The 27608-nt window shown below is 40.0% G+C and overlaps 1 protein-coding gene across 3 annotated transcripts in view; it reads left to right on the top strand.

Moving 5' to 3' along the window:
- The window catches only part of dock10 (dedicator of cytokinesis 10), a 73908-nt gene that overhangs the window by 39296 nt on the left and 7004 nt on the right, over positions 1-27608 (top strand). For all 3 annotated transcript variants that reach the window (XM_030743750.1, XM_030743749.1, XM_030743748.1), the window contains exons 2-41: positions 680-799; positions 3252-3341; positions 4223-4305; positions 5809-5881; positions 6181-6324; positions 6693-6827; positions 8523-8709; positions 9487-9572; positions 9974-10057; positions 10239-10397; positions 10617-10865; positions 10967-11089; positions 11625-11707; positions 11812-11934; positions 12027-12106; positions 12223-12410; positions 12533-12598; positions 12696-12788; positions 12950-13073; positions 13156-13277; positions 13462-13545; positions 15437-15529; positions 15753-15871; positions 16076-16145; positions 17533-17646; positions 17807-17878; positions 18136-18282; positions 18647-18730; positions 18869-18965; positions 19119-19151; positions 19377-19555; positions 20568-20684; positions 20831-20948; positions 21048-21169; positions 21890-22004; positions 22259-22325; positions 22717-22764; positions 25062-25172; positions 25728-25837; positions 25910-26022. In XM_030743750.1, the coding sequence (XP_030599610.1) occupies positions 680-799; positions 3252-3341; positions 4223-4305; positions 5809-5881; positions 6181-6324; positions 6693-6827; positions 8523-8709; positions 9487-9572; positions 9974-10057; positions 10239-10397; positions 10617-10865; positions 10967-11089; positions 11625-11707; positions 11812-11934; positions 12027-12106; positions 12223-12410; positions 12533-12598; positions 12696-12788; positions 12950-13073; positions 13156-13277; positions 13462-13545; positions 15437-15529; positions 15753-15871; positions 16076-16145; positions 17533-17646; positions 17807-17878; positions 18136-18282; positions 18647-18730; positions 18869-18965; positions 19119-19151; positions 19377-19555; positions 20568-20684; positions 20831-20948; positions 21048-21169; positions 21890-22004; positions 22259-22325; positions 22717-22764; positions 25062-25172; positions 25728-25837; positions 25910-26022 (4425 nt within the window). The remainder of the gene's footprint in view (positions 1-679; positions 800-3251; positions 3342-4222; positions 4306-5808; positions 5882-6180; positions 6325-6692; positions 6828-8522; positions 8710-9486; positions 9573-9973; positions 10058-10238; positions 10398-10616; positions 10866-10966; positions 11090-11624; positions 11708-11811; positions 11935-12026; positions 12107-12222; positions 12411-12532; positions 12599-12695; positions 12789-12949; positions 13074-13155; positions 13278-13461; positions 13546-15436; positions 15530-15752; positions 15872-16075; positions 16146-17532; positions 17647-17806; positions 17879-18135; positions 18283-18646; positions 18731-18868; positions 18966-19118; positions 19152-19376; positions 19556-20567; positions 20685-20830; positions 20949-21047; positions 21170-21889; positions 22005-22258; positions 22326-22716; positions 22765-25061; positions 25173-25727; positions 25838-25909; positions 26023-27608) is intronic.

The raw sequence follows: 27608 nt of genomic DNA, 5'->3' as shown, positions 1-27608 counted from the left end.
CTTAATGCTTCAGCTAGCTCCTTTCTGCCAGTGGATGTAAGAGTTTACTAGGTGAACTGTAAGCTGAGCAATCACAGCTGTTCCCAGTTGCTTTTACAAAGCTCCAATATGATCTACTTATGACAGCAACTGAAAAAATATAAATATGTATTTACAGCAACCATATGGCAAATGCATTATGGTCTGTCTGTCCATCTGAACATGCCTTTCATCAGTCCAACCACCACAACCAACTAATGGCTTGTCTGTATTTTCATCCAATATCTGCACACACTTACACATTTTTTTTACACGTTTACAAATCTGATTGCACACATTCTGAATGCACATTTGCAGATTCCTGTACACATTCACAAATCTCTATACAGATTTAGAGATTTATTTAGAAATGTACAAATGTGATTACACATACACGGCTCTGAATACGCATACACAGATCTCAGTACACACACATAATCAGAATACATACACACAGATCTGAATATGCACACATGGATTTCAGAATGCACACATATACACAAATGCACATATGCGAGATATGCACACATTTTTGCTACAATAATAGCCTCATAGGCTACCTGATGTAACATATTGTATCCTACTGATGTGTGATATCTAACCACAATGGAATATTGTTCAAATATTTGTTTTGTCTTATTTTTTTTTTCCCTATTTGCAGCAGGAGAAGCCTAAACTAATCGATCCTCTTGACTATGAGGCTGTCATCTCTGAACTGGGGGATGAGTTGAAGGAAGACCCTCTCAGAGACCTGCTCCTATTTCCTGACAATGATTTCTCAGTAAGTGTGGTTACTGTTGAATTTAATCAGAGCAAAAATGTTCCTGTTCAACTGAATGCTGCATTTCTCTGCCTAGAGTGATTTTTTTGAGATCAGGAGGCATGTCTGCTGAATAACCTATCAAGTGTTCAACAATGACTCATTGGAGTGTTCCAGAGTGGTTTCCAGGCAACCTGATTGCATCATAATATGTCACACATAGCTGAAGTTTTCTACATATGAATGAGCTGTTATTGTTGTCAAGTGAAAATGATATGGTGGTTTCCTAAGGTGTTGTAGGTGCAAAAAAAATAGGTGTAGCAGCTAAAAACAGATAATTTTAGCCCCTTGCCAGGTGGTTGCTGGGCAACGTCATGATGTCATGATATCTGATATAGATAAGAACCTTCAGGGGCCCAAGATGTATATGTTTACCAAATTTGTTTGCTCAACTGATTGTGTATGAGGAGTTATTAACCAACGAAAGACAGAAATACACAAACGGACATTTTGTTTATTATAGTGAGATTGATGTTCCTATATTGGCCATAGGTGTGAATGCAAACAGGAGTGGTTGTCTCTCTCTCTATTGGCTCTATGATAAACTGGCAACCTGTCCAGGATTGTCCTGTGCCGATTGGATTATCGGAAAGATGGATAGTTTTATTTAGGATGAATTCACTATTTGTAAAGTATACTGCATATCAGTTCCTGAAGTTTAGCATCACTAGTCACCGGTAGTTTGGTCATGTCCTTCTTAAAGTCTTTTGGCCTTTGCTACTGCATAGAGATGATAAAAATAAAAGGACAGTTCACTCAGCAAATGTATACCTACTTAAAGTATAAGTTGCTTTACTGGATTCATTAAGAGGTGAATTGGAGTGTTGGTAAAATTCAAAACTCATCAGAATAAAATGACTTTACCAACCCCTCAAAGCTGGCAGGCATTTGCAGCATTTTATATTTGCGCACAGCAACTATACCAAAGTGTCAGCTTTTAATTTGACAATAATTTACCGATGTTTAAAATGCAATATGTGCCACTTTCCATCCCAGCATGACACATTTACTCTCGCTAATAAGGCATGTTGAGCATTGTGGTCTTTTCATTACAGACAGTTATTTATTCTCTCTGGCTCCCTTTAGCTGTTTGTTCATTAGTACCTTCATTTATGTGCTAATGTGTTGCTGCAGATAGAGAGCCACTGCACATTAAAATGCTCTAATTTGCTGCTTGTGGTAAAGGGATTCATTTCCCTCGTGGACTCTAGAGTTGCAGCTTTAATGCATGTTTCTAAAATCTTTGTGCCTAAAAAGAAAAAGACAATCTTCTTTGATTTTCTTTATCTCTGCAGCAGATAGTACATTTCAATACATGTAAGTGAAACCGGCTGTGCGACTGTCACTGACAACTAAAAGGCAGCTTACTCAGTGTATGGCCAGTCGATTAGGCAAAGCAAAATCAAAGTCCGTCTCCTTTCATCCAAAAAGATTTAGCGCTGATGGTTTCCATGGATCATAAAATGTACATTTTTATTAATAAAGCTGTGTGATTCACATGTGAGGTTATTAGTTGTAATTCCAATCAGGACTGAGAAAGGGATTGTACATTAGCTGATTTGACTTGAATTATTCATAGTCGTGGCAATAAAGCTGCCCAGAAACAATTTCATTATTACTTTAATACACCGGCTTTTTGCATAGTCTCTCATATCATAGCACATGAGGTATTACTATGTAAGCTATAAATTCCTGATAGGACTGACTCTGCAACCATGAAGCTCTACCTGTGGTCAACAGTGGTGCTTCAAGCTAAATGGTCACATCAGCTTGAAGCACTCACAGTGGCAAATAGTTATGTTGCTGTGCTTACTGTACCTGCAATGGCAATATGTCAAAAAACAATAAATGTATTGTGAAGCTGTTGGGCCAGTATTAACCTTCAGTACTGGATGATTATGTTTATCAACTGTAGGAATAAACACCATTCATACTTTCCACTTGTGGTGGAGTGCTGTGTAACGTGACAGACCAAATCTGAAAAGTGGATCTTTCTTCTTTTTGCCCTGCCTGAGGTGTGACAACAGTATCCTCATTGCTTTAACAATAAATTTACACACCATTATTCAGTTTAATTTTGGCAGCCAACTTTTTAAAATCACACACAACCCTAAACAGAGTAATTGGCTTGAATAATCAATGGAAAGATGAATGGAGAATTTCCTGTTAACAGTAACCAGTGTTTGCCCCTGGAAGTTAGGTTTAGCAGCGGTGAGAAGCCTTCCAGTGCCTTACACATCTCTATAGAAGAATACTCCTGAAATAATAGCTATATTCTCATACTCTACATATGGGATTTACTGGATAGAGTAGTTTTAAATCATGCAGTTATTTTAAATAACGTTTGTGAGGGTGTTGAAGCAAGGTGGCTGATCAGTTTTCACCTGTCATTTTCTTCTTTTTATCCTTCCAGGTATCCACAGTGCCTCAGGAGAGACGCACTGTCAAATCAACTGTTCCTGAGGGGGCAGAACTGCATGCTGAATGTCTGCTGGTCAGACAGGTAAGTTGTGTGTTCGACACACTTTTATAGCCGTGTACAGTACTAACAGTTGACCCTGTGATTTGAAATGAGGCTTTTTAGGTGCATAGCAGGTAGGTCTGTCAATTTAGACTGACCTTAAAATAGGACATCCTGATAGCAGCAGAGCAGTTTCACCACAACTTTAAAATAAAGCAGACGTGTGTGTGTGTGTGTGTGTGTGTGTGTGTGTGTGTGTGTGTGTGTGTGTGTGTGTGTGTGTCTGTGCATATCAGGGTTCATTTCAGATCCACTAGCTGTAAACTCAAGGGCTCAGTGGAGAAGTACTATCTGAGTAGACGGAAACTCCCCAGACATGTCACAGCTTACTGGATACTAGCATGTGCATCTGACTCTTGCATCTGTGTGTGTGTGTGTGTACGCGTGCACACAGTTGAGCCAGAGTTTGAGATTGTTGACACTGTATCAGTTAAGTTGTCTGGTGTATTTATAATTTGTCAGTTTATGACATTGTAAACAAATTCTCAAGATCTTTCAAGCGAAGGGATTAAAGAGAAACGTTACATGGGATTCAGCAGGACTGTGAGGCAGGATATGAAACTGCTCACAGTCTCTGTCTGAGACTTTCACTGTACTGCAAACTCCCTAGGAGAGTACTAGTTCAACCATACTGGCTAAACTTTTGAGATGTACTGTAAAGACATCTGTATGTATCTATTCACGTTCCCCAGGCAAAGAGTCTTAATTCAGTTCCGTTTATTATTTAAACCTAATGACATGCGCTGTAGTGCAGCTTTCTTCATTGTCAGTAAATATTTCAGCTGCTCCAGGTCTGCATTTCCCAGAGTGACCATCATTTAGGAAATCTAATATTTAAATCTATTCTTCATCCTCTCCTCTAGGCCTGCAAGTATTACAACTCTGATTTAAATGTTGTCCAGTTCAAGTATGACGACTACGCTGGAGACTACCGCCTGCTGCCGAGGTAATACAATTTCGACAGTACCGGATTGAACGTTTATACTAATCAGCTGGGTATCACCTGCACTGTGTTTGTGCAGAGTTTGTTCTTGATGAGCTTTGTGCAGAGAATCTTAACATGAGAGAACCCAGACTTTGTTAAAATGAAAAAGGGTATGTTTTTGTCCAAGTGTTGAAGAGTCAAGGCATCATGTTGCCATTACTAGCATAAAAAAGCCCTAAAGGTCCTTTACTTTTAACAAATTCATAATAAATCCAAATAAAGCAAAGTTTTACTTATGGACAGTTTGACTTTCCTGTACATTACTTTATAGTTTACAATAATATGCTGTAGAAATGTGGATTCAGGTTTGTTTGACTTGACTAATGATGTGCTGAGTTTTGAACTTACGAACACCAACACCCATAAGTAGCTGCTAACATCAGCAATGACCACAATTTATTACCGTTAGGTGTCAGGTCATTAGGAAGAGCAAGAAGGTGGCCAGTGTTAAGTGAAGTAGAAGTTCATGTTGGAGAGTGAGGGCGTTCCACTTGAAGAAATATTAACTTTCAGACCTCCCTCTGTCCCTATTTTTAAATGTCAGTCATCCGGCCACATCCATTCAAGCAGTTAGTAATTTATTTAGGGCTGTCAGTCTGTCAAACAGAGTTTTGTCAGTCCCAGTGAGACTCATGCAGAACGGCCCTGCTGTTACTGCTCTCGGCCACAGGAATGTCCCTGTGCTATCCCATGGGTTGCCACTGTATTCTTTCAGTCAGTTCACATGACCTCTCAACTGACATCCAGGATGAGCTATAAAACAAGACATGCCTTAAACACAAGTACTGTGTTGCGAAAATATCATTCCATAAAGTTCAGCTGTTCTGTCATTTGACAAGTGGCAAACATAACTATTATGTTGTTTGTTTACTGAGCGAACAAGCTAACCATACATTAACAGTATACACACAGATTTATAGCACCAGTTGAAGTGAAATGCAGTCTCGAAACCTAGAGTACAATGCACGTCTACAGCTACTGTATGTGTGTGGTTGTCACCGCTGGAGCAATCTTCATTTGTGCTGGCCAGTATTAGCATTCCTCTTTCAGTCTCCAGCCCACAATCGCCAGCATTTTTCTAAACATAGTCCATCACTAGATTTTGTCAGAACGCTTTTACGACTCTGTGACTTTTAGTAGAGGGTGGTTCCAGTGCACGGATTGCAGCCTCGCTGTCTGCAGCTCACGGCGCACACACAAAGGCATTTCATCCTGTGGCTCACACACAGAGACGGGCCAGCCTTTAAAATCAGTGGAGCGGGACTGAATAAGGGGACTGCCTATTGTTGACTCCTGACAGAAAACGATGGAGCAGAGTCAGCCACCCACAGTGATTTGCGCAACTCAAAATGCAGTGCATTAAATAAATGCCAGAAGTCATTTTCTCTCTTCATGGGTATATTTTATTGCCAGAGATCCACAGTTTTTCCATAATCTTCCTGATCTTTCCCTGTTTCCTTTTAGGAAACTGTACAAAGCAGAGAAGCTGCCATCCCACTCTTTTGAGATTGACTATGAAGATGTGGACAAGGATGAGGTCAGCAATGATGATCTTCTTTTCTCAAATGCTTTTTAGAGTGAATCCATTACATACTGGTTACGTCCTGAGGCTCATGTTTAAATTAGTTTATTGCAGCCTAAAAGCTGTTAAAATGTACTTTGCAAGATTAGTTATTATTACAGGTCAATGGGAAGCTGTTATGATCATAACTGGGTGGATTCAATGAGTCTAGAAATTCTCCTTTTCCGTATCGATCGTCTGCTCACTTGTGTCAGAGGAATGAATGGAAGGCTAATGCGTCTTTAACTGATCACTTTTGTTGTTTTCTTTTGCAGGATACCACCTCTTTGTCATCATCCAAAGGAGGAGGGGGTGGAGGAGGTGGTGGTGGGGGAGGTGGAGGAATTGGTGTGTTTCGTTCGGGCTGGCTGTATAAAGGGAACTTTAACAGCACCGTCAACAATAGCATCACTGTTCGGGTGAGGAAGTGTCTGATGTTGTCTATTTTCATGCCCACATTCATTTTTTTCTGTCTGGCTTTTTTACTTTTATTTCCCAAACAAAATGATTTCACTTTATTCTCTGAACTGTTCTCTTTGAAATTAAACTGGGACAATGATTGGTGACATATTTTTCAGCACACTGAGGAAATATCTACATTATTATTTGTAGCTCAAAGCCCATTCTTGAAGACCATACTAAGTTGGTCCATACAAGTTACATGAAACTCGGAATATTGTTTGCGCTTTGTTGCTCTTATTTTAGCAAATACACAAAATTATTGGTTGCCTGTGACTTTGTCCTTCAGCTAGGGAAATAAATTTTAATCATATTTCTATCTTGACAGTCATTCAAAAGGAGGTATTTCCAGCTCACCCAGCTAACAGATAACTCCTACATCATGAATTTCTACAAAGATGAAAAGATCTCAAAGGAACCAAAAGGATGCATCTTCCTTGACTCATGCACGGGTGTGGTGCAGGTAGGCTTTAACACGTCTTGCACGCACTCTACCACAAAAGATCAAAAGGCAGCAAGAATTTAGATTAAAAAAAAAAACATCTGCACACTGAAATCTACTGTATTAAGTTATAGACTGATTTGGGTTTATTGCTAGACATAAAGCTACACTGTGGCACAGCCTGCCATGATCATAGTTTTTCTCTTGGTGTATTAACATGTACTTTATAATGTGTTATATCTCTTTGCTTAGTTCACTATTACTGCCATTGCCACACTGCTACAACAATAACAATAATTGAAACAAATACTGGTAGAGGGATAAAGCAGCAGTCTAAGCAGAGCCGCCCAGTCTTCCCTGTCCTCAGCCACCACTTCCAGCTTTTTTGGTGGCACACCGAGGTATTCCCTGTCCCAGGGGCCTCCTCTAATTTGGACATGCTCAAAACACCTCACCCTGGAGGCGCCCAGGAGGCATTCTGGTCAGACTTTTGAGCCATCTCAGCTGGCTCTTTTTAGTAGGGAGGAGTAGCAGTTCTACTCTGAGCTCCTCACCCTGTCTCTAAGGCTGAGCCCAGCCAACCTTTGAAAGAAGCTCATTTTTCACTCTCTCTTCACCATGACAGACCTATACAGCATCCACATTACTACAGATGGTGCACCAATCCATCCCAATCCCTTTGTGCATGAACAAGATCCGAAGATACTTTAACTCCTCCATTGGGGACAGCAACTGAGAGCCATGGCCTCAGACTTGGAGGTGCTAATTCTAAGGGATCAAGCATCTGGATAATTTATTTGAATTATTTCTATTATGAAAAGTCTGAATATATTTTTAGGCCAAAAGGTCATAACCTGAACATGATAGTAATGTAGAAACTGGACTAAATTCATTAAAATTACATTGTATATTAATTGCAAGCACCAGACCAGGGATGCAGTAACAAAATACATGCTGCAAAGACATGGGTATCTGGTCTGCAAAGACATGGGTATCTTGTCAAAATACAAGTGTTGGCCCTGCAACACTTGTATTTTGGGTTAAATTCAGTTTATTAATATTTATTATTTTCATGTCTATATCCATTGGCTGTTAGTTTTACTTGACATAACAATCCAGATAACTGAATTAAAAATGTTTCAAAAGGCACCAACTCTACAGAGATGGCCCCGCTCAGTGACTTCAATTAGCAAAAGTGAAACCTATCAGATGGCTTGCCCAAAAAAGTCACGCCCCCAACTTTGACAACTTTAGGCCTTAAAACAATTTAAAAAGATGCATTAAACATATTAAAGTTGTTATCGTTTTATGTCCCTTGTAAAGCTGGGTACTTTTTTAACTAAAGTCTCGGGGCATTGACTCACTTTTGGAGTCAGTGTCAGGTTACACCATGAAATGGAGTTTTATCACTTCTTGATTTGCATGTCATTTTTCAGTCTACAGGCTGCTGCTAATATTATAGTGGTGTGAGCTAAGCTTTCATTTGCAAAGACCTGTGCCAGAATACCTATTAATAAAACAAAACCTATTATCAGGATAACGCAGAGTGAAGAGCACTACTGCCACAGTTCTGCTGAAAAATGTGGCTCAGAGAAGAGTCACATGGAGCAAAATGGTCTATAATCAAAAACTGCATGTGTAAATACAAAAACTTGTAACATTTTCCAAGAACTGAACCTGACCAGATTTTCCTCTCCTTTCATTTGTCCCCTAAAGAATAACCGCCTAAGGAAGCATGCCTTTGAGCTGAAGATGAATGAGGTTACATACTTCGTGCTGGCTGCAGAGAGCGAGCAGGACATGGAGGAATGGATTAGCACACTGACCCGTATCCTACAGATCAGTCCTCCTGAAGGACCAGCTCAAGACCGCAAGAGCTTGGACCTCAACGAACACCGTCAGGGTGAGATTCTCCTCTTGTAGCAAAGGCAATGGGGGGGGCACCCTTGAAGAGACATGGTTTTATAGTCAGTGTCAGCAGAAAATGTAACCCTTTTCTCTCTGTCTGACTTACTCTGACTAAATAATGTCTGTCATCTTGCCATGACCTTAATGGGGAATTTCTACTCACCCCATAACATCACTTTCAGGAAATTAGATCTGACACCCAAAAGTGACTCCACCTGGGTTTAGTACATCAGATGTGATGATTAACATTCCTTATGTGCCAGTTCTATGAGAGGCCAGGCATGGATCAGCAGCCTGTAACATAACAAAAAAAAAAAAACTGATAGGCTATTAAAAATTGGTCTGGTGAAAAGTGAAGGTATGATGTAATGCCCTCAGCCGTCATGGCTCTGTGGTCTCTTAGCGTGCCTCTAAATCAGGCAGTGGGTGTGTGGTAACCTAACATTAATGAGCCCTTTTGTTCAGCCTGGCTTTTAGGAAAAATTGCTCCAGGCAGCTTGAAGGGTATATTTCTCCAGAAGCCTGCCTGCCTTATTATCCATGAATACCACAAATTGAGTCATATTTTATTCTGAGATGTATATGCCTGCTGACTCTATTTGGTGGGTATTTACAGCAGTGTACTGCTGAACCTATTTTAGAAAATGTTATATGATCTGTAACATAAAATGCACTGCTTAGATAAACTTTCCTGACCACTAAATGATGGCAATCATCAGTCATAAATGAAAGTCTCTCTCAGGAGTCCTGATTGTGTTTGTTTTCTCTCCAGATGTGTTTGACCTGTCGTTAAGTGACTCCTGTTTGCAGGAAAATGAAGAAACCACAGAGAATGGCATCAATCCAGAGCTAGCAAAGGTTAGCTACACTCACAGCTCACATTGTCCAGTCAATATTATAACTCAACTACAACTACCTACATGCAACATTATCATATTGAAAGGTACATGCATACACAGTATACATCCAAGTGTCTCATTTAACACTGGTGGTGATGTGTCTTCATGACCAGGTCCACAGCCAGTTGTATTTCTGATAGTGAATGCATGCAACATAAATGTAATTATATTTGTTTTCAAGAAAATTCTGCAGTCTGTAAGTCCAGGTCACTGGAATACACATGAAACATTCAAATCAAAGCAAAAAAAGGAGAAAAGCATGCTGTTTACTGATAACATAAATTTCATTAAGCTATTTATTTGTGCTGAACTGCACTCTGACTGCCTCTTTCTGACTTCCTGCCATCTTTCCTGTCACAGTATATCTCAGAGACAGATGAAGGAATTCGTTCTGCCAGACGTGAAGAGAGGTTGAATCTATTCTCCCTTGATCCAGACACTCCTGTAAGTGCAAAGCATTTAGCTAAACACTTCAGAGTATGCATGTTTTTTTTTTTTTAATGTGTTGTACTATATTTTACCAGTGTAGTTCAGTTTTTCTTCTTTTTACTTTATGAATTGCTGCACTTTGTAGTGGAATAAAATAAGGCTGACCTCCAAGTAAATTGTGTTTGACCAACCACAGGCTCTCAGGAGCCCACGGAGTGAACATTCATCCGCTGAAAACACAGCAGTGCGTCCTTTTGAGGAGAAGCTTGGCAGGAGGTTTATGGTAACTTGCCGATCTCTCAACCTCATGCTACAAGGCTGTGTCAACGAGAGTGAAACAGGACCGGTCACTAATGTGAGCATAAGTCACACATTTAGCAGACAATGATTAAAGCTTTCTGACCTTTTCTTTAATGAAGGAAGTAGCACTTTTATGTTAATGCAGAAAGAGTATAGAAAAAAATTTGATTTTTTTTTTTTTTTCTGAAGACATGGAGGAGACTCATTTTGCTGTCCAATTTGCTCCTGGGAAGTAAATTTGCAAGGAATAACTGTGCTGAATTTGCACCATTAGATTGAACCCTTCTTCGTGTCCCTGGCTCTGCTGGATGTACGAGAAGGGAGGAAGGTATCTGCAGACTTCCATGTCGACCTCAACCACGAGGCAGTGCGTCAGATGCTCGGAGGCCAGAGTAATGGGACAGGGGGTCCGGATACGGGGGTTGGAGGTCAGGAAAATGGCTTGTGTTCTCCTGCTGAGAGGAAGCCAGGTGATTGTTACCTCAGCTTGGACCTGGAGCACTGGCTTTGCTTTCCCAAACAGGTACAAGGACATTACTCCTAAAAATATTTTACTTCCATGTCTTACTCTGCATATTACATGTACATGGACTCTAATATGCTTTTTCAATGGTGTGTCTGCAGGCCATTTTCTCAGTGACCAACCCGCACACGGACATAGTGATGGTGGCAAGAGTGGAGAAGGTGTTGATGGGAAATATTGCTTGTGGAACCGAACCTTATATAAAGAATACAGACTCCAGCAAGGTCGGAGCCAAACTTTTGTCATTCTGTTTGAATCAGCATTTACGTGACTTCACATTACATTTATATCAATCCCTGATCAATAACAGAGAGCTGAACCTTTTATAGTGTCTTATCTCCTAGTACATCCTGGAAAAATAGCCCATGATGCAAGCTGTTATTGTAAGGAAAATGGCTTAATCTAGTAAAAGAGTTTAGACTGACATTTGCAAAATTGTTTTTCTGTAAGAGCTGAGTTATCTTTATCAATGAATGCCAGTCAAGTTGGATAGTTCAGAAAAGATATTTTCCATCATTAATCCCAGACATTTCCTGGCTTTCCCCATGGGCAGTGCTCCATGCGATCCTTGTTTAAGTGGCTAAGTGAATCAGCAGACATTCAACCAACTGCCAGAGTTACTGTATTAAATAACCTCTGATTTAGTTTGTCACTCTGTCAGGGTCAACTAGAATTTAGGTATTGTATTCAGGAATGTCAGCTGGGCCTTCTTTTTAACATTTGCCCTTGTACATGTTTCTACTCTTGTGTCTTGAATAGACTGTTCAGAAGATTATAAAGTCGAACAAACAGTTTTGTAGTAAACTGGGAAAGTACCGTATGCCATTCGCGTGGTCCGTAAGGTTAGTGCCGATGTTTAAAGCCTCTGTGTTCATAATATTATAAACCTTCCCTATGCTCTTTTCCTTATGCATTAGTAATTTGCATCTCTTTCTTTTTATTAAAGGCCAGTGTTTAAGGACAACCACGGTGCACTGGACCGAGAGTCTCGTTTCTCACCTCTTTTCAAACAGGAGAGCAACAAGATTTCCACAGATGACCTGATTAAGCTGGTGTCTGAGTACAGGAAGTAAGATGGCCTGTAGGCTTTGCCAGAAAAGTAGTCCACGAACAGTTTTCTAAGACGAGATCCACATTTTACACAAAGTTTTATCTTTGCAGGGCTGAGAAGACGAGCAAACTACAGACTGTTCCTGGGACTCTGGACATTGCGTTGGACTATATTCCAATGGAGCATCCTAGTATGTCTGCTGTTCAGCCTGCCTGTATTCACTCATGTTCCAATTCTGCTCTTTTTCCTCCTCCACCTTTTCTTTTCTACTCTTGACATACATTCAAACCCATCTCTTTTTTTCAGACTGCGTGACATCCTCCTATATACCAGTGAAGCCCTTTGATGAGCTGAGTAAGCACCAACCCACAGTGGAGGTGGAAGAGTTTGTACAGGACAACACCAAGTTCATTCAGCCACATCGTGTCTACAAAAACCACATCTACGTCTACCCTAAACACCTCAAGTATGACAGTCAGAAGAGTTTTGCTAAGGTATGGCACTTAGTACCATTTACCACGATGCTTTTTTGTTTTGTTTTCACGTTTTGTTTTTTATTGTACAATTCATTTGAATGTGTTTAGTCATTAACATCACAATGGTCTTCTTGTTCAAGGCTCGTAACCTTTCAGTCTACGTGGAGTTCCGCAGCTCAGACGAAGAGGTTGCCAAACCCTTAAAGGTAGAAAGTTATGCCTTCTGACATGCTGGTGGTTTTTATATGACTCATTCTTTCTACAGTTAAGCTCTTTATATTATGAGAAACTGCTGTTTTGCAGTGCATCTATGGTAAACCAGGAGGACCAGTTTTCACCACGACAGCCTCCTCCACTGTCCTACATCACTCTCAGAACCCTGACTTCTATGATGAGGTGAGGGGCATATTTTTTTAAAAGAATAGAGATTTCTGCAGGCATCACATAAAAATAATTAGAATGTAGAAGTGGGTCAGCTTTTACCAGCCTTTAGAAAGAAGGTGTTTTAAGGGACTTTCTTACAGTACATAAATCATTACATGCTATTTCATCCTCAGGTGAAGATTGAGCTTCCTACTCAGCTCCATGAAAAGCACCATCTTCTTTTCTCCTTTTACCATGTCACATGTGACATTAATGCTAAGACAAATTCAAAGAGGAAAGAGACTCTGGAGACCCCAGGTGAGATGCTGATAATTTTCTAGCGTGATTGTGTTATAGTTGTTATTTTGTTCCCATTATTCAGTATTTCTTTTTTGTTTAGTGGGGTACTCTTGGCTGCCTCTGCTCAAAGAAGGTCGTGTGTCATCTCAGGAGTTCAACATCCCCGTCTCCTGCAACCTGCCTCTTGGATACCTGGCCATCAAGGAAGCCAGCAACACCAAGGTGAGAGTGAAGGGAAAAAAATTGGAAGGGTAAGAGAGAGGGGAAAAGAGTGTGTAAATATTGCAAAACTTGCTGATTAATAATACCATTAATTTTCAGAGAGAAGGTTATTAATTGTTAGAGTGTGTGATAGATGTTGTTAATTTTGCTGTTCTACTCAAACGGTTCTCTTCCTTTTTGGCAGAATGGAGCAGATGTGAAATGGGTTGATGGAGGAAAAGCTATTTTCAAAGTATCCACCAACGTTGTCTCCACAGCATACACTCAGGTACGACCATCATTTGGGATTCTGTGGTCTCACATCACTTTTTCTGGCTTTACCGAAACTGTGATGACCTGGTGTTACCATCTAAGTCTGCCCAGTCTTTTGATTTGTGAATATTTAGATGGTTTGTAGTCCTACATAACACTGAATATACATACATTCAGTATATAGTGTGATTGAATTTATTTAATATTGTGGTTGGAAGGCTTTATTTCCATGGTACTAACCACTGTGCTACGATGAAATGATTCAGAATGCTAAAGTGGCTTTTCAAAGTCATAACCTCAAAGGAATACTTTGCCATTTTCATTTTGCTACACATCCTCTCTGAGTTTTCTCCTGCAGAATTCCAATGAACAAAGCCTGCTTGTGTTATTATTAAAAAAATGCACTGTGCAAACAAACATGAGCCCAAATGCACAATCAGCATCAAAGGATAATGTGGTAATGTAGTGTGGTGCATAATAAAGGGAAATGGGCTGTTTCTTTCGCAGTTTGCCATCATGGGATGCAAACTGTGCACAGCAGTTTCTTGATTGACTAAATCTTACCTGCCTGACTTTTACTTACAATACACTAAACTGACTTCATGGAAGAAATGTAAAACCATCAAATGTTGATCAAAGTGCTTTGTAAGACAGGTTAAATACACTGTCATAGATGTTAAAATAAGAATAAATAAAGAATAAATAAAGGGAAGGGGCCAAAAGCCTACTGTGAAGTTTGGTCTTGATAGGTCAAAGCATTGCCGAGATATAAGCTCACTTCCTTTTTGGCGTCTTTACCGTAAAATTCAATTAATTGTTGCGGCCAAATGCTTGTGCAAACCAAAGTGAAATGTGATAACTTTTGTGAGGCTTGCTCCGAAGATTATATATACCAAGTTTCATCAAAATCAAACAAAATTTGCGACTTGTACAACATTTGTTTCGTTTTGTATAAAATCCAATATGGCGGCTCAATCAATTCAGTCAACATCAAAACTTGGCACTTATCAGACTCGGGACGTATGACATTATTAGCAGGCATACAAATTTTATTGTAAATCTTAAAGCATGAGCCATTATTGGTCAAAACACATTTTTACTAATTATAGCGCCGCTTAAAGGTGAAGTGTCACCAAAATTGTTGTTCTTCTTCCTGAAGGGGTCTCAAGTCTACATACCTAGTTTGGTTTTGATTGGTGAAAGTGTTACCAAGCTATGACCCCCCCCCCCCAGTTTCTGTTTGGCGACTTTGCCACCAATTTTGATAGGCTCTGAAGTTCTTTGGAAACTAAAGAATCCATCTAATTACTTTTGTGAGGCTTGGCCTGAAGATGATCTGAGTCAATTTTGGTGACCATTGGACAAACTTGGTGATCTGTGAAAACTTCTGAAAGATTTCTGTAAAATCCAATATGGCGGAAAATCTAATATGGTGGAAAATGACATCACAGGATGCATCGAACTCAGCTAGATCCAAGGATTCCAATGGTACCTCGATTTCAAAAATTGGATCACAAGTTACAGTCGCAAATGCACAACTTTGCCCCAGTGATGGTAGAGTGCTCAAGGCAGAGGCACATAACTTGGTGAAAATGCCAAATTTCCCAACTTTTGACCAGACGGTTCAAGGTGCTGCCATAGACTCCCAGAATAACGTGTGCTGACATTTTTGCTACAAAGGATAAGAAAAGGCCCTATTAGTACCACAAACATTTTTCTTTTACTTTTTAAAATGGAAAATCAATTTCAGGTGTGTAAAATAGGCCTAGGACTGAACCACTCAATAGGATAGTTGTGAGGTGCTGAAGTTCATATTTCAGCATTAACTTTTAAAAAGGAAGCAGTCCACTAAGTAATATCACAGATGTTAGCTGCTGATTTTTCATGAATTTCTCTCTTTGTGTCAGGACCCCCACCTGAATCGATTCTTCCAGCAGTGCCAGAAGAGAGAGCTGGACCTCTCTCAACCTTCTACCTCCAACTTCATCAACTGCCTGAAGGTCAGAGGAAAGCCACTGTATCCCCTCAAATCTCAGTACTTGCAAATGAGACAAAAAAGCAGAGCCTTAACTACCAAACACTGATACACATCTAATGAGTCCAACACTATATGTCAGCACATCAGACTTTTATTTGCCCCTTCATAGTTTCTAGTTTGCCCTTTTCACTCTCAATCTTATCCACCTAGTCTTCATCCCTTGCTTCTTTTCCACCCTTCTCCAGGGTCTCCTCAGTATGGAGAGAATCCCAGTGATTGTCCGATTTCTGCCAGTGCTCTTCAACCAGCTGTTCAAGGTTCTGACTCAGAATGACAATGACGAGGTCACTACTGCCACCACCAGGTAGGCAGTGGTACTACAGAGGCCCTTAAACACATTGATGTCGGGTACCTCTCCTTTTGTTGCTAATATGTTTCATATTTTAATTAATCCAGACTCATAAAGAGTTATTCCAGCTATTAAAGAGAAACAAAGAGAGAAATATGTCAGTTTCTGATTTTTTCTAAGCACTGAGTAAAAATCGTTGTTATTGTTCTGTGTCTGCAGAGTGCTGGTCCACATTGTTGCAAAGTGCCATGAAGAAAACCTGGATCCTAACTTGCACTCCTACATCAAGGTATAATAGAGTCTGGTGTGTGCTGTGAATGAAGTGTGTTTGTTCATGTGTTTGTGTGCACATGCTGCGAAAGATCATATAATATTTTAGAAGTCTGTTATTTTCCACAAAGGAGTGGAAACCCTTTTCTGGCAATTTAATTTGTGGAGAAAAACAAAACAGAAATGGGAGCTTTATGTGTTTGTATATGTGTGCATGCGTGTGTGTGTGTGTGTGTGTGTGTGTGTGTGTGTGTGTGTGTGTGTGTGTGTGTGTGTGTGTGTGTGTGTGTGTGTATGTGTGTGTTGGGCCAGCAACAGTGTGGCTAGGGCCACGTGCCCAGAACGCTGTGCAAACATATCAACACAGAAAAAGGGAGGCAAGAAGAAGAGAGCGGGATTGAGCAGGAGGCAAACTAGGACATTCAGCCTGCTCAATCAAAAACACAAGGCATGTTTGTTGTGAGAGGATTAGAGAAGAGAGCAGGAGAAACCACAAGACCTGTTTCATGTTGGGCACAGCGAAGGAAGACTGCAGAGTCTGAAGAGGCAGTGACAGTGAGCAATGGAGGGAGGCAAAGAGAGAGGCCGAACAGAGTCAGTGGCAACATGGTTGTTATGGTAACAGATTGGCACGATGTTTGGTAGCACTGGTGTCCAATTTAAACTGCTGAGTGTTAGCATGTGTTATTACAGTATAAAATGGGCTGCATGCAGTGGTATCATTTGAGCAAATGCAAATTATGTTTTAGTATTTTTTTTTTTAAATTAGGGGATTTTATTTGCCTTGTTTTAATAAGTTACTGAATAAAAGTCTATGGTATTCATATGCTTCTATAGTACTTGTGACTGTGTGTATTAGTCTCAATTAATTCATTAATCCATGAAGTGTTTAATAGGTTTCTTTGTCTTTTTTGGACTATGGGAAATTGTGCAGGGAACTTTTAAGCATTTTTTAAATAAATCATATATTTGTTAAACACAAATGACTAATAATTGAGTAAGTAAATATTTTCTCAGTGTATCAAAAAAATTTTTTTAATATCCAAACCATCAAAACATAGAGAAACAACTCAATCACAGAACTCTACAGCACATCAATAAATGTTGTTTTGTTCATGGAGCTGTTCAAAAGACAAAATGATTCAATTTACCGTAGTAAAAGACAAAGAAAAGAGGTACAAATTCTGCTCCTTGTTTCAGTGGTTCAAGTTATTACTGTATTGGGTTTATTTGGAAAAATAACTTCATAATTAACCAAAAGACACTTGAATAAAGTTTCCCACCTATTTCTCAACTCATTTCATTAAAACAGATATATTAATGGTGATTGCTGTACCGCTACTACGTGTGCACTTATAATTGAGCGCTTCCTACTCGGCTTCCCTTCTTTCTCTTTCTCTGTGTAGTACGTGTTCAAGTCAGAGGACCATGGCTTTAGGACCGTTCATGAAGAGCTGGCTAAGGGAATGACTTTTGACCTTAAGAGCAATGAGCAGGCAGCCGTCAGGAATGTGCTGAAGGTTTGTTTCTATTGTCATACTTGCTCTTTATTTTATTTTAGTTTTGGGAACAACCCAGTTAACAATTTGGGGTTTGTACTTTTGAAGTTTAAACAATGCTCTTAATTACACACTAAATATATCAAAAGAAATGACCTGCTTTGACGTCTTCTGGTTTCAGTTTTCCTGGTTCTTCTTTGAGCTTATTGTTAAGTCAATGGCCCAGCATTTGGTTGACTCTGACAAGGCAAAGGTAATGTATCATAATCTACTTCGGCTTATTCTAGTCTCATGTTCCTTCTGCCTTTCTTGAAAACATGAGGTTTTTTCAACCATGCGTTGCTGATTCAATATACAGTATTTGGCCATTAACTAAGTACACTGGGTTTATGTCAGCCAAACCAGCATTAGGCTCGTCATTTACTGACCACACCTATCAGTTTCTTTGCACTTCCCATCTTCCCAGTACATGGTGCACGACCGTGCTATGCTTACTCTTTGTTCCTACAGCTTCCGAGGCCCCAGCGTTTCCCCTCATCCTACCTGAGCCGCGTGGAAACCCTGGTGGAGACGGTGTCCGAACACATTTTCTGGAAGAACAAAGAGCTTGCAGAAGAAACACGCAGTGCTAACTTAGCTGTGGCAGCTTTTGTCAAGGTGGGAGCATTTTTAGAAATGGTCACATTAATTATAAAAATATAATTTTGAATGAAACACTGTATCTAACCCCTTCCCTCAAAAAAAAAAACAAGACAAAAAAAAAAAAACAACAGGTTATTGATGCTTTGGAATCTAGTCATGTTTGAGCACATGTGAAGGAAAGATATAGAGTAGCACTGTGCTATTAGGCTTACAGCATTTTGCTCTTGGAGGGATCAATACAAACTGTGTAAACAGTCTGCAGATACAATTTGTTACCCATTGATTCCTCCAACTATGCTAAATGATGTGTCTCTTGCTGTCTTATTAAGTGATGCTTAGTCTGATCGGCAGTTTGACTCCAGTCTCTGTGTCTTTGCAGCGCTGCTTTACCCTGATGGACAGAGGCTTCACATTCAAACTGATCAGCAACTACATTAACATGATCACTGCTACTGACAGCAAGGTAACAAAAAAAATCTCAGTGAAACTGATACAAGGAAAGTAGTCTTGAATCATACAGACATTCCTTCCTTCATGGGCAGCTACATAAATACGTACAGAATGCACAATATGTTCATATTTTTTTGTGTGTGACTGATAGGTCTTGTGTGAACTCAAATTTGAATTCCTGAGAGAGGTGTGTAACCATGAACACTACATTCCTCTCAGCCTGCCCTTACCCTCTGCTCGCATCACAGGTAAGACCCCAGGTCATACCCTTGTAGTTTATTGACCGTCTTTTTGATGTGGTAACAATCATACATCGAGTAGCTCTCATTTGTTAATTAATACTCAGTCTTTCTCGCTTTCTCATTCTGTCATTTTTTTTTGACTTTATCTGTCCATGTCAGACCATGCATCTCCAGAGCCGCAAAGTACTCATGGTAAATATGTTCACTCATTCCTTTTGTTACATTGTATGTGCTACAGTGTGTATGTGTGTGTGTGTGTGCTGAAGTGGTATGATGATGATTCAGCATCTCATAGTATTTGCTGATCAATGAACTGCCTCCTATAACATAAATATTGGTGTGAGCTTTATTTAAGTTATGTGCAGTTTCAGCTAATTTCCATTTAAAACGTGGCACTCTTTATGGTTTCCCCTTCAGCGTCAGTGCCTGAGTACAACCTGACGGGAGAGTTCTGCAGGAAACACTTCCTGACTGGCTTGTTGCTGAGGGAACTGGGGCTGGCTCTCCAGGACGAGCAAGATCTGAGACACCTAGCCTTGGCCACTCTGAAGACCCTAATGGCCAAACACTCTCTGGATGCACGCTATGCCACCAAGGTAGCTGGAACAGATGTTTACGTGGGAAAAGAAATAGAAGCCATGAAAAATTAGTCATGAGCACACAGCAGAAATTCTTCCACTGTGACTCATGCAAACACATACACACTGGCATATGATTGTTTAAAGCAGCTGCAAGCAGCCATGAGGATGTCTTAATGGATGCTGGGAAGGGTCTAGATCAGATCAAAGTTAGCAATCTGCCCTCTGCTAAACAGTGCCAAATACTGCCAACCACAACACAAAAGCAGTCGGCTGTAGTCAGGACCAAGTCTGAATCGAAACCAAATGTATGCAATCAGGAAATAAAATGGCTACATTAATAAAAACCACTCACGCAAGACGTTGTAGGCAAAATTTTATTTTAAATTTTGCCAAGGTCAGGAAATTTCAGTGGCTGTTTTATAACAACTCATTAGTGTAACTTGCGGTGCTTTTATACAGGGATTAGGAAAACACACAATTCAGTTGAGGAAAAACAGTTACAAATAAACCTGAGGCATGTAAAATGTAAATAAAAATAGAATGTAATGATTGGGATATAATTGGATCTGAAATTTCTAATGTTTAAAATTGTAATTAAACTTAAACTTAATCAATTTATTAGTCTTTTTATCCTGATTCACGGCCATAAAAAGAGCTACCCAGTCATCTCGTTCTTTATGCCTTTTTTTTTCATTATATGATTTTTATGGTCTGTTATTGCTGCAACATTTTCTAAAAGATGCTGCTGTCATCAGCTCAAAAGTAAATCAACATTTGATATGGTGTGTTTATATTATATTCAAGTCACTTGGAAATCATTGCATTCTGATTTTATTTGCATTTATGCGCTCCAGCTTTTACTGGGAATAGTGATGTAAAAACTAAAAAAAAAAAGAAAAGAAAAAAAAAAACTTTCTGAGTCAAGTGAGGTCATGATTTAAAAGGTATATGAATAAGACAAGGAATCTGCACAGACTTTTTTTTTTTTTTTAAATGAGACTAACTCTGACTGATGTCTGTTTTCCAGGAGAAGCAGGCAAGAATTGCATCTCTCTACCTGCCTCTGTATGGCCTGATCCTGGACAACATGCCTCGCTTCTTCCTCAGGGACCTTTTCCCCATCTACTTTACTTCTAGTGACCAAGTAAGAATCGAGATAAATGATGAAATTATTAATAATATTGTACTGATCGACTCCTACGTGTGCAATATTATGTATATCCGTGTTATGTTTTAAGGTAAATCTATTTTCCTTTTCCTCTTTGTGCCCTCTTTCTCCAACTGCGCCAGGGCTCTCGAGATGACCTCAGTGTGGGAGGAGGAGTGGCTGCAGGGGTGATTCCCGTTACTCGCCATGCCAACTCTGTAGATGCCTCCTTTTCCAAAGAAGTACTCAACTCCATTACAGGTAGCATTGTTATATGTGTGCGTCTATTTCTAGTGTCTATATCTAATAAAAAGGTGAGAGTCAGGACAATGATGCTGACACCCCTCCCTCCTCCGCCAGCCTTCTCATCCTTCGCAGTTGCTACGGGTAACCAGGCTGACTCTCGAGGTTCTCTGATCAGCGTGGACTCCAACCCGAGCAACAGCGACAGGAACAGCGAGAAAATGGACGGATGTGAGAAGGTGAGCTAGAATCACATGAGGAGGAGCAAGCACACCTGTGCAGAGAACTTTAGTCATCTATTTGTTGTGTGTTTGATAGATACTCCTCATATGTACAGTCATACAAATTCAGTATATGAGGAAATAATGTGCAGAAAAATGGAAAAATTAGACTACCAATGTTGAACAATTCCCTTTAACATACTGCTTCAGTAACATTTAAAGAAATATTGAAGTTGTTGCCCCCAATAACAATTGCATGTCATCAGTTATCATTATTTACTGGGGTGTCAAACTAATTTTAGTTTATGGGCCATAACTCAGTTTGAGCCCTATTGGGTTGGGCCAGTAAAGCTATTACTTGATAATCTATTAAAACCCTTTAAAGTTTGTTTTATTTTTTAATGAATTATTTTTCTTCCAGTTTGACGCCCTTGGGTTATATTTTGTAAATAATACATAAAATATATTGCAGCAGTTGGCACCTCCAGCAACCCAAAATTCACCATTGCCTTTAGCTAATCGTATTTAATTTCTTGTTTTGGCATTTTTCTGAAAATTTTATGTAAAGTAGTAACATTTCATTTAAAAATACAGGATCAGTTATAACACACACATTACAACCAACTTAACTCCAGTTCAAGTTATATATATATATATATATATATATATATATATATATATATATAATGTTATCAACAATTTATCTGATTGTATTTCTGTCTGTACGTTGGTCTGTAGTTTGCTCGGCCTCAGTCCCTGATAGGCTACGGTTCTCGATGTGACAAGTTGGACCAGGCAGAGACGCGCAGTCTCCTCATCTGCTTTTTGCACATCATGAAAACCATATCTGAAGGTAAGAATTATAACTTAAAGAATTCACACAGTCCACGCCAGAGCCTTATTGACTTGTGTTGGAAATTCTATTTATTATTTGTTACATTTACTGCTGTACTGAGAAGATTTACACAAAAGTTATTTTTTGTTCTGTTGTTATTTTAATGCTGTGTGCTCCAGATAGCCCCCCTTTTTTTTCACTCTATGAAAAGATTTACAGGCCAGTAATCTGCTGCATTATGTTACGTTATCTCTTTCATTGTGTATTTCCAGACGTGCTGGTGTCCTACTGGCATCGTGCCATTCACCAGGAGATCTCAGACTTCTTCAACATTCTGGAGTAAGGGCTCTTCTTTTTTTTTTTTGCTGAAGACTTACCACAGGCATTGTTGCGCTGATTTGCGAGGGATTCTTCATAGAGAAAGAGAAAAAAACATAGACAGACAGGGATGGAGGCAAGTGAAAAAAGACAAGAAAAAAAGGGGAACGTGGCCATAAGGGATCAGATGAAAATACTGACAGTATGAGAAAGAGAGCGAGAGAGAGGAAAAAAAACAGACTATAATTCCAGTGAGAGCTCCTGTTCACCGTCGAGTGCAGTAAATTAATTTTCCGTATTTCCTGTGTGTCTCAGCATCTAGGCTGTTCTGGTGCAGCTCAGTGTGATCACATGCACTCCATTTACTCTGTCTTCTTATTTTAGAAAACTTTCAACTTGTCTTTTTCTTCAGGCTGTGTCTTCAGCACTTCAGGTTCCTCGGAAAACGCCACATAGCCAGGTGAGTGTGAGCGTGAGCATTTATTATAATGCTGCAGATGTGGAAAGTGCTTATTAACTCAAAATACATGCTGCAGCCAAAGGTTTTAACACCACCACATACTGATACATAATTCATATAATCATGCACACAAGTGTAAATGCAGCCCCCTCCCACACACACGTACACACACGTGAAATCAGACAAACTCAGGCAGAAATACTAATATGTGTTCAGTATGCGTGCGCACACTCAGGGATGAAGCTTCAAGAGGGGAGGAGGTAAAGGAGGGAGGAAAAGGAAGGAGGGGGGAGGTGAAACTCCTGGATCTTGCTGTTCGAAGAGAATCACTGCTGGATATTGTAGTGTAGAAGTTGGCAAGCACAGGATGGGGGGTTGTTATCGTGTGTGCGTGCTCTTACTGGAGCTGAGCCATTGGCACTGCGAGCCTCTTCCATCTTCTGGATCCTCCCAGCTAATTAAATTAGCCCTCTTTTTTTCCTTTCAGCAATAGGATGCTGAGATGTAAGCCAACAAAAGGCTGGGAGAACACACTGCCTTACTGTGTGTGGAGGCATTAACTGAATAAAGATAGCTGGAAGTCTAGCTAGGGCTCTCAGACATAGTCAAGCCTGTCTGGGGCTACTAGCTACTTAACATTTGTCTGCAACACCAGGCCATGGGGGATTCAGGGTCTTACGCATGTGTCTGTCTCATTGTCTTTCTGCGTTAGCTCTTTGATGTCTGGCTGAGTCAGTGTAGGCACACTGAAGTTCAGGAGTGATGGAATACATTACAAATCCTAAGTATTTTTCTGTAATGGTGAATATTTGTGGTAAAATCATCAGTGGTTGAATAAAATATTTAGGTTCATACAGTGAGAGCTCAATTGTCAAAAACTACTAATCTGCTTCATCAGGAATGCTTATTGACAGCAGTCTTGCAACATAAGCCATCATGACATTGCATTGCAATTTAGTAAATGCATGCCACCCACTTTAGATCAGTAAGAAGTGAACAATAAAAAACAAAAACAGAGAAATCCCTCTTGTAAAATAACCAAAAATGTTCTAAGACATGTGTTTAGGCCATTGTTCATAGTTCGAAGCCAATTGAGAAAATGGTTTCATTATCCAGTAATGTTGCAGTTTAGTCCCAGACATTATTCTAGCATATCCATTTTTTTGAGTCAGGGAGCCTTGTTTCCTAAACTTGCTGTGTTCTGGACACATTTGCACCTGCACAAACCTCACAACCAACATAACACAACCAAGTAGCATCTGACTGTAATGTTTTCTCCATGTTCAACCTTGCTGTTGTAGTCTCCATCACAATGCATGTCTTCACCCCCTCCCCCTCTGTGCATGGTGCTTCTGATAATGGTTTGTCTGTGTGACTGCACATTTATTGATGTTCTGTTGCATCAAATAACACTTTCTTTGTTGACGCAGAAATATTTTGTGTAATATTCTGTATGTTGGTTTGTTTGCTCTTTACATCTTTCCTGCATTTTCCCACTCCGATGTTGCGCGTTGACCTTGTAACCCTCCGTCTCCACCATCCGCTTGGCTTGAGTTTCCTTAATAGGCTCTGATCCTTTTGTGTTGATTGGCTTACATGGTTTCTTTTATCTGGCAAAGGAAGCATTTGCTTTATTCAGATTGGCAGTAGTTTCTGATCAAGCTTTAAGGATCATAATATGATACGCTGAACATCTGTTTTTTCTTGAGATCCTGTTATGGAGCTAGTTTGTGACACAGCATAAATCACATTCGGATTCATCACAACTATATCTTTTTGTCCCTATTGCTCTCCGCTGTACATTACTATCACCCCTAAGCCTCAGTTTCTACTAACACGCTACCAAGAGTTAATGTAACATTTACGCAATATTATACTAATGGCAAACTAAAAGCATCGACTCTGCTGTGCCTCTAACCTTTCCATCTGGCTGACCTTCCTCTTGAGCTGTTTGATCTTTGTTTCTGGCTCCAGCCGTTTTCATCACACCAAGGTCAAATTGGAGAGCTTGTATGCTTTCTGCATTTCATGTAGCTTTACTAAAATACAATGTGACCTAGCTGCTATAAATATGTAACAAGGTCACAAAAGTGCAAAGATTGTGGTGCTTTGCAAACTGTTTTTCATTTGGACAATGAGGTCAGTTTTTTTTTTTTTTTATTATTGATTACAGGCGTGCTCTGACAGCTATTAGCATGCCATCCACAGTTAGGACATTTGACTAATAACAATTTAAAAAATGATGGTCTTAATTAAACTAACTAATGCTAGCTTTGATGTGGTTGGCTTGTGAACAGGAAGCTAGCAGCGGCAGTAAAGCTGGCTCAGTCAACCCACACCAATGGCACCCTGAAGGGCTCTAACAACCCCTCCCAGTCCTCTCAACCCTCAAGCCTCTTCCCACAATGGTAATCACCCTCCACAAGGAAAATAGACAACACCTCAGCCATGATGACAAACTAAATCTTTGGTTACTGAAGGTTTACGTAATGCTAATGATACCTGGTGGCCCAAAAGTGCTTTTTTTTTTCAATGTCATAAAACTCCAGACTATTAAATACAGGAAAAACATGCAAGAACAATGAGAATACTTAAACAAAAATTGATTATGCATTTGTGTTTTTGTGTGTAATTTCATCATTTATGTCACCACTGTGTTTCCATATAATAGACTGTAAGTGTTCCTCTCCCCATACCTGTGGTGTTCTGTGTGATTTGCCAGTCCTTGTGTCTGTACACTCATGTCTTGATAGCCTCCTGCTAGCAGCAAGTCCTTGAGACATGGATGTCATTTATATCTATTCGCCTACTTAAGTGTGCAGAATCTGTAGAGATAGTATACTTTTGTATTTATCCAGAGGTTTAGTACTACATTTGCTGAAGTGCAATTTAAACAGGTCATGAATAAAACATGGCAGCACTGTGATTTATACTAGCTTCTGATTCATGCTGTTGCCTCTCAGGATGGCATCTGGGAGTGATGGCCACCGGCATGCTCGCTCCCAAACCATGCCCATCATCAGGGGCAAGAATGCCCTCACCAACCCCAAGCTGCTGCAGCTCATGGAACCAGGTAGCAAATGCACTGAAGTCACAGTAAGGTTACTTTGATGTATCTGTTATTCACATCTGCTTCTGTTTCTAGAGGGCATTCAGGATGGGGACACACTGAGTCCTACAGATATTGAGGCGAACATGTCGACAGAGGTCGCACTCACAGTGCTGGATGTACTAGAACTGTTTGTTCAGCATCACAAGGTCTGTGACCATTTCATACCATACAAGCCAAAAGTAAATTTAATACCACAAAGTATTACAGTACCACATTAATATTCATTTATTAGCTTTTTTCTCATCAAAATGGATAAAATCATCAATGTAGAAAAGTACCGTCAGATTTTGATCTGCCATGCAATACCATCTGGAAAGCATATGACTGGCAACAGTTTCATTTTTCAGCATGACAATGATCCCAAACACACTATCAGTACAGTGAAAGTGTACTTGGATAGAAAAACACACAGTGGAACACTATCTAGTCATGGATTGGCCTCCTCAGAGTCCAGACTCAACATTATTGAAGCAATGTGAGATCATCTTGACAGAAAACAGGACAAAAAGGAAGCCAGCATCTAAAGAAGAGAAGCCTGGAGAACTATTCTAGATGACTAAAGACATTTTAAGAAAGTTTGCCTAAGATTGCCTTCAGATTGTGAAGCTACTTTTGTCTGCTCCCTTGTAACAAGGGGTTGCCTCAGTGGGTAGCTCTGCATATTTGATTTGGCAGGTTTTTATACCTGAGGCCCTTCCTTATACGCAAACCCCAAGGAATTTGTGTCTGCTTCCATATGGACTTCCCCTAAGACATACGCTAGGATCCTATTTGTGGACTTTAGTTCAGTGTTGAACGCATCATCCCCAAAGTCCTCCACTCCAAACTCACCCAGCTCACTGTTCCAGCCTCAGTCTATCAGTGGATCACAAACTTTCTGACAGACAGGAAGAAGCAGGTGAGACAAGGGAGAATCACATTCAGCACCTGGAAAATCATCGCTGGCACTCCCCCAGGGATGTGTCCTCTCTCCTCTGCACTTCTCCCTCTACACAAATGGCTGCACGTCATCAGACTCATCAAAGACAAGGATGAGTCTGCCTACAGATGTGGGGTTGAACAGCTGGCCCTGTGGTGCAGTCAGAGCTGAATATACTCAAAACTGTGGAGGTGACAGTGGACCTCAGGAGGAGCCCATCTCCACCCCACCCCCCACCTTACTCAACAGCACTGTCTGCTGATAGAAGCAGACAGTGCTGTATCAGCAGGCTGTCACTCTGATGAACACTTAGAACAGTCCTAGTGCCTGTTATCCATCCCTCATTTATGCCACAATTTATTCCAACATCTTTGCGCTCTGCACCACTGCACCATTGCACATATAAATATGCTACACGTGTTGTTATTGTCTGTGTCGTGTTGCTATTGTGGGTTGTCTACTCTGTTATGTACACTGAGAGCAAAGAAATAACTGGAGCCCAATTCTGGAATCAGCTTTACTGACTCAACAAATCTGATTCTGATCCTGATACTTCATATTGACTTTCAAGCTCTTTACAATTATACAGACTCTGGTTTTGCCTTATATACTATATTTCCATGTATGTCTGCAGATGTTCCAATAAATTGTTACACCTATTTCCTATTTCCCAGCAAAAGATAAAGAAATGTTGGGTGGCTCAAGACTTGGCACATTTAATACACATTCACTTCATACACACTGCCACCTGGTGGCAAGAATAATCTTTTTTTTTTTTTTTTTTTAAGGCTGTTCATTGAGGTTAAAAGTCTT

The sequence above is a fragment of the Archocentrus centrarchus genome, chromosome 13, assembly GCF_007364275.1.
Source record: "Archocentrus centrarchus isolate MPI-CPG fArcCen1 chromosome 13, fArcCen1, whole genome shotgun sequence".
In the NCBI taxonomy this organism is placed as follows: Eukaryota; Metazoa; Chordata; class Actinopteri; order Cichliformes; family Cichlidae; genus Archocentrus; species Archocentrus centrarchus.
This window is presented reverse-complemented; position numbering and strand designations above follow the sequence as displayed.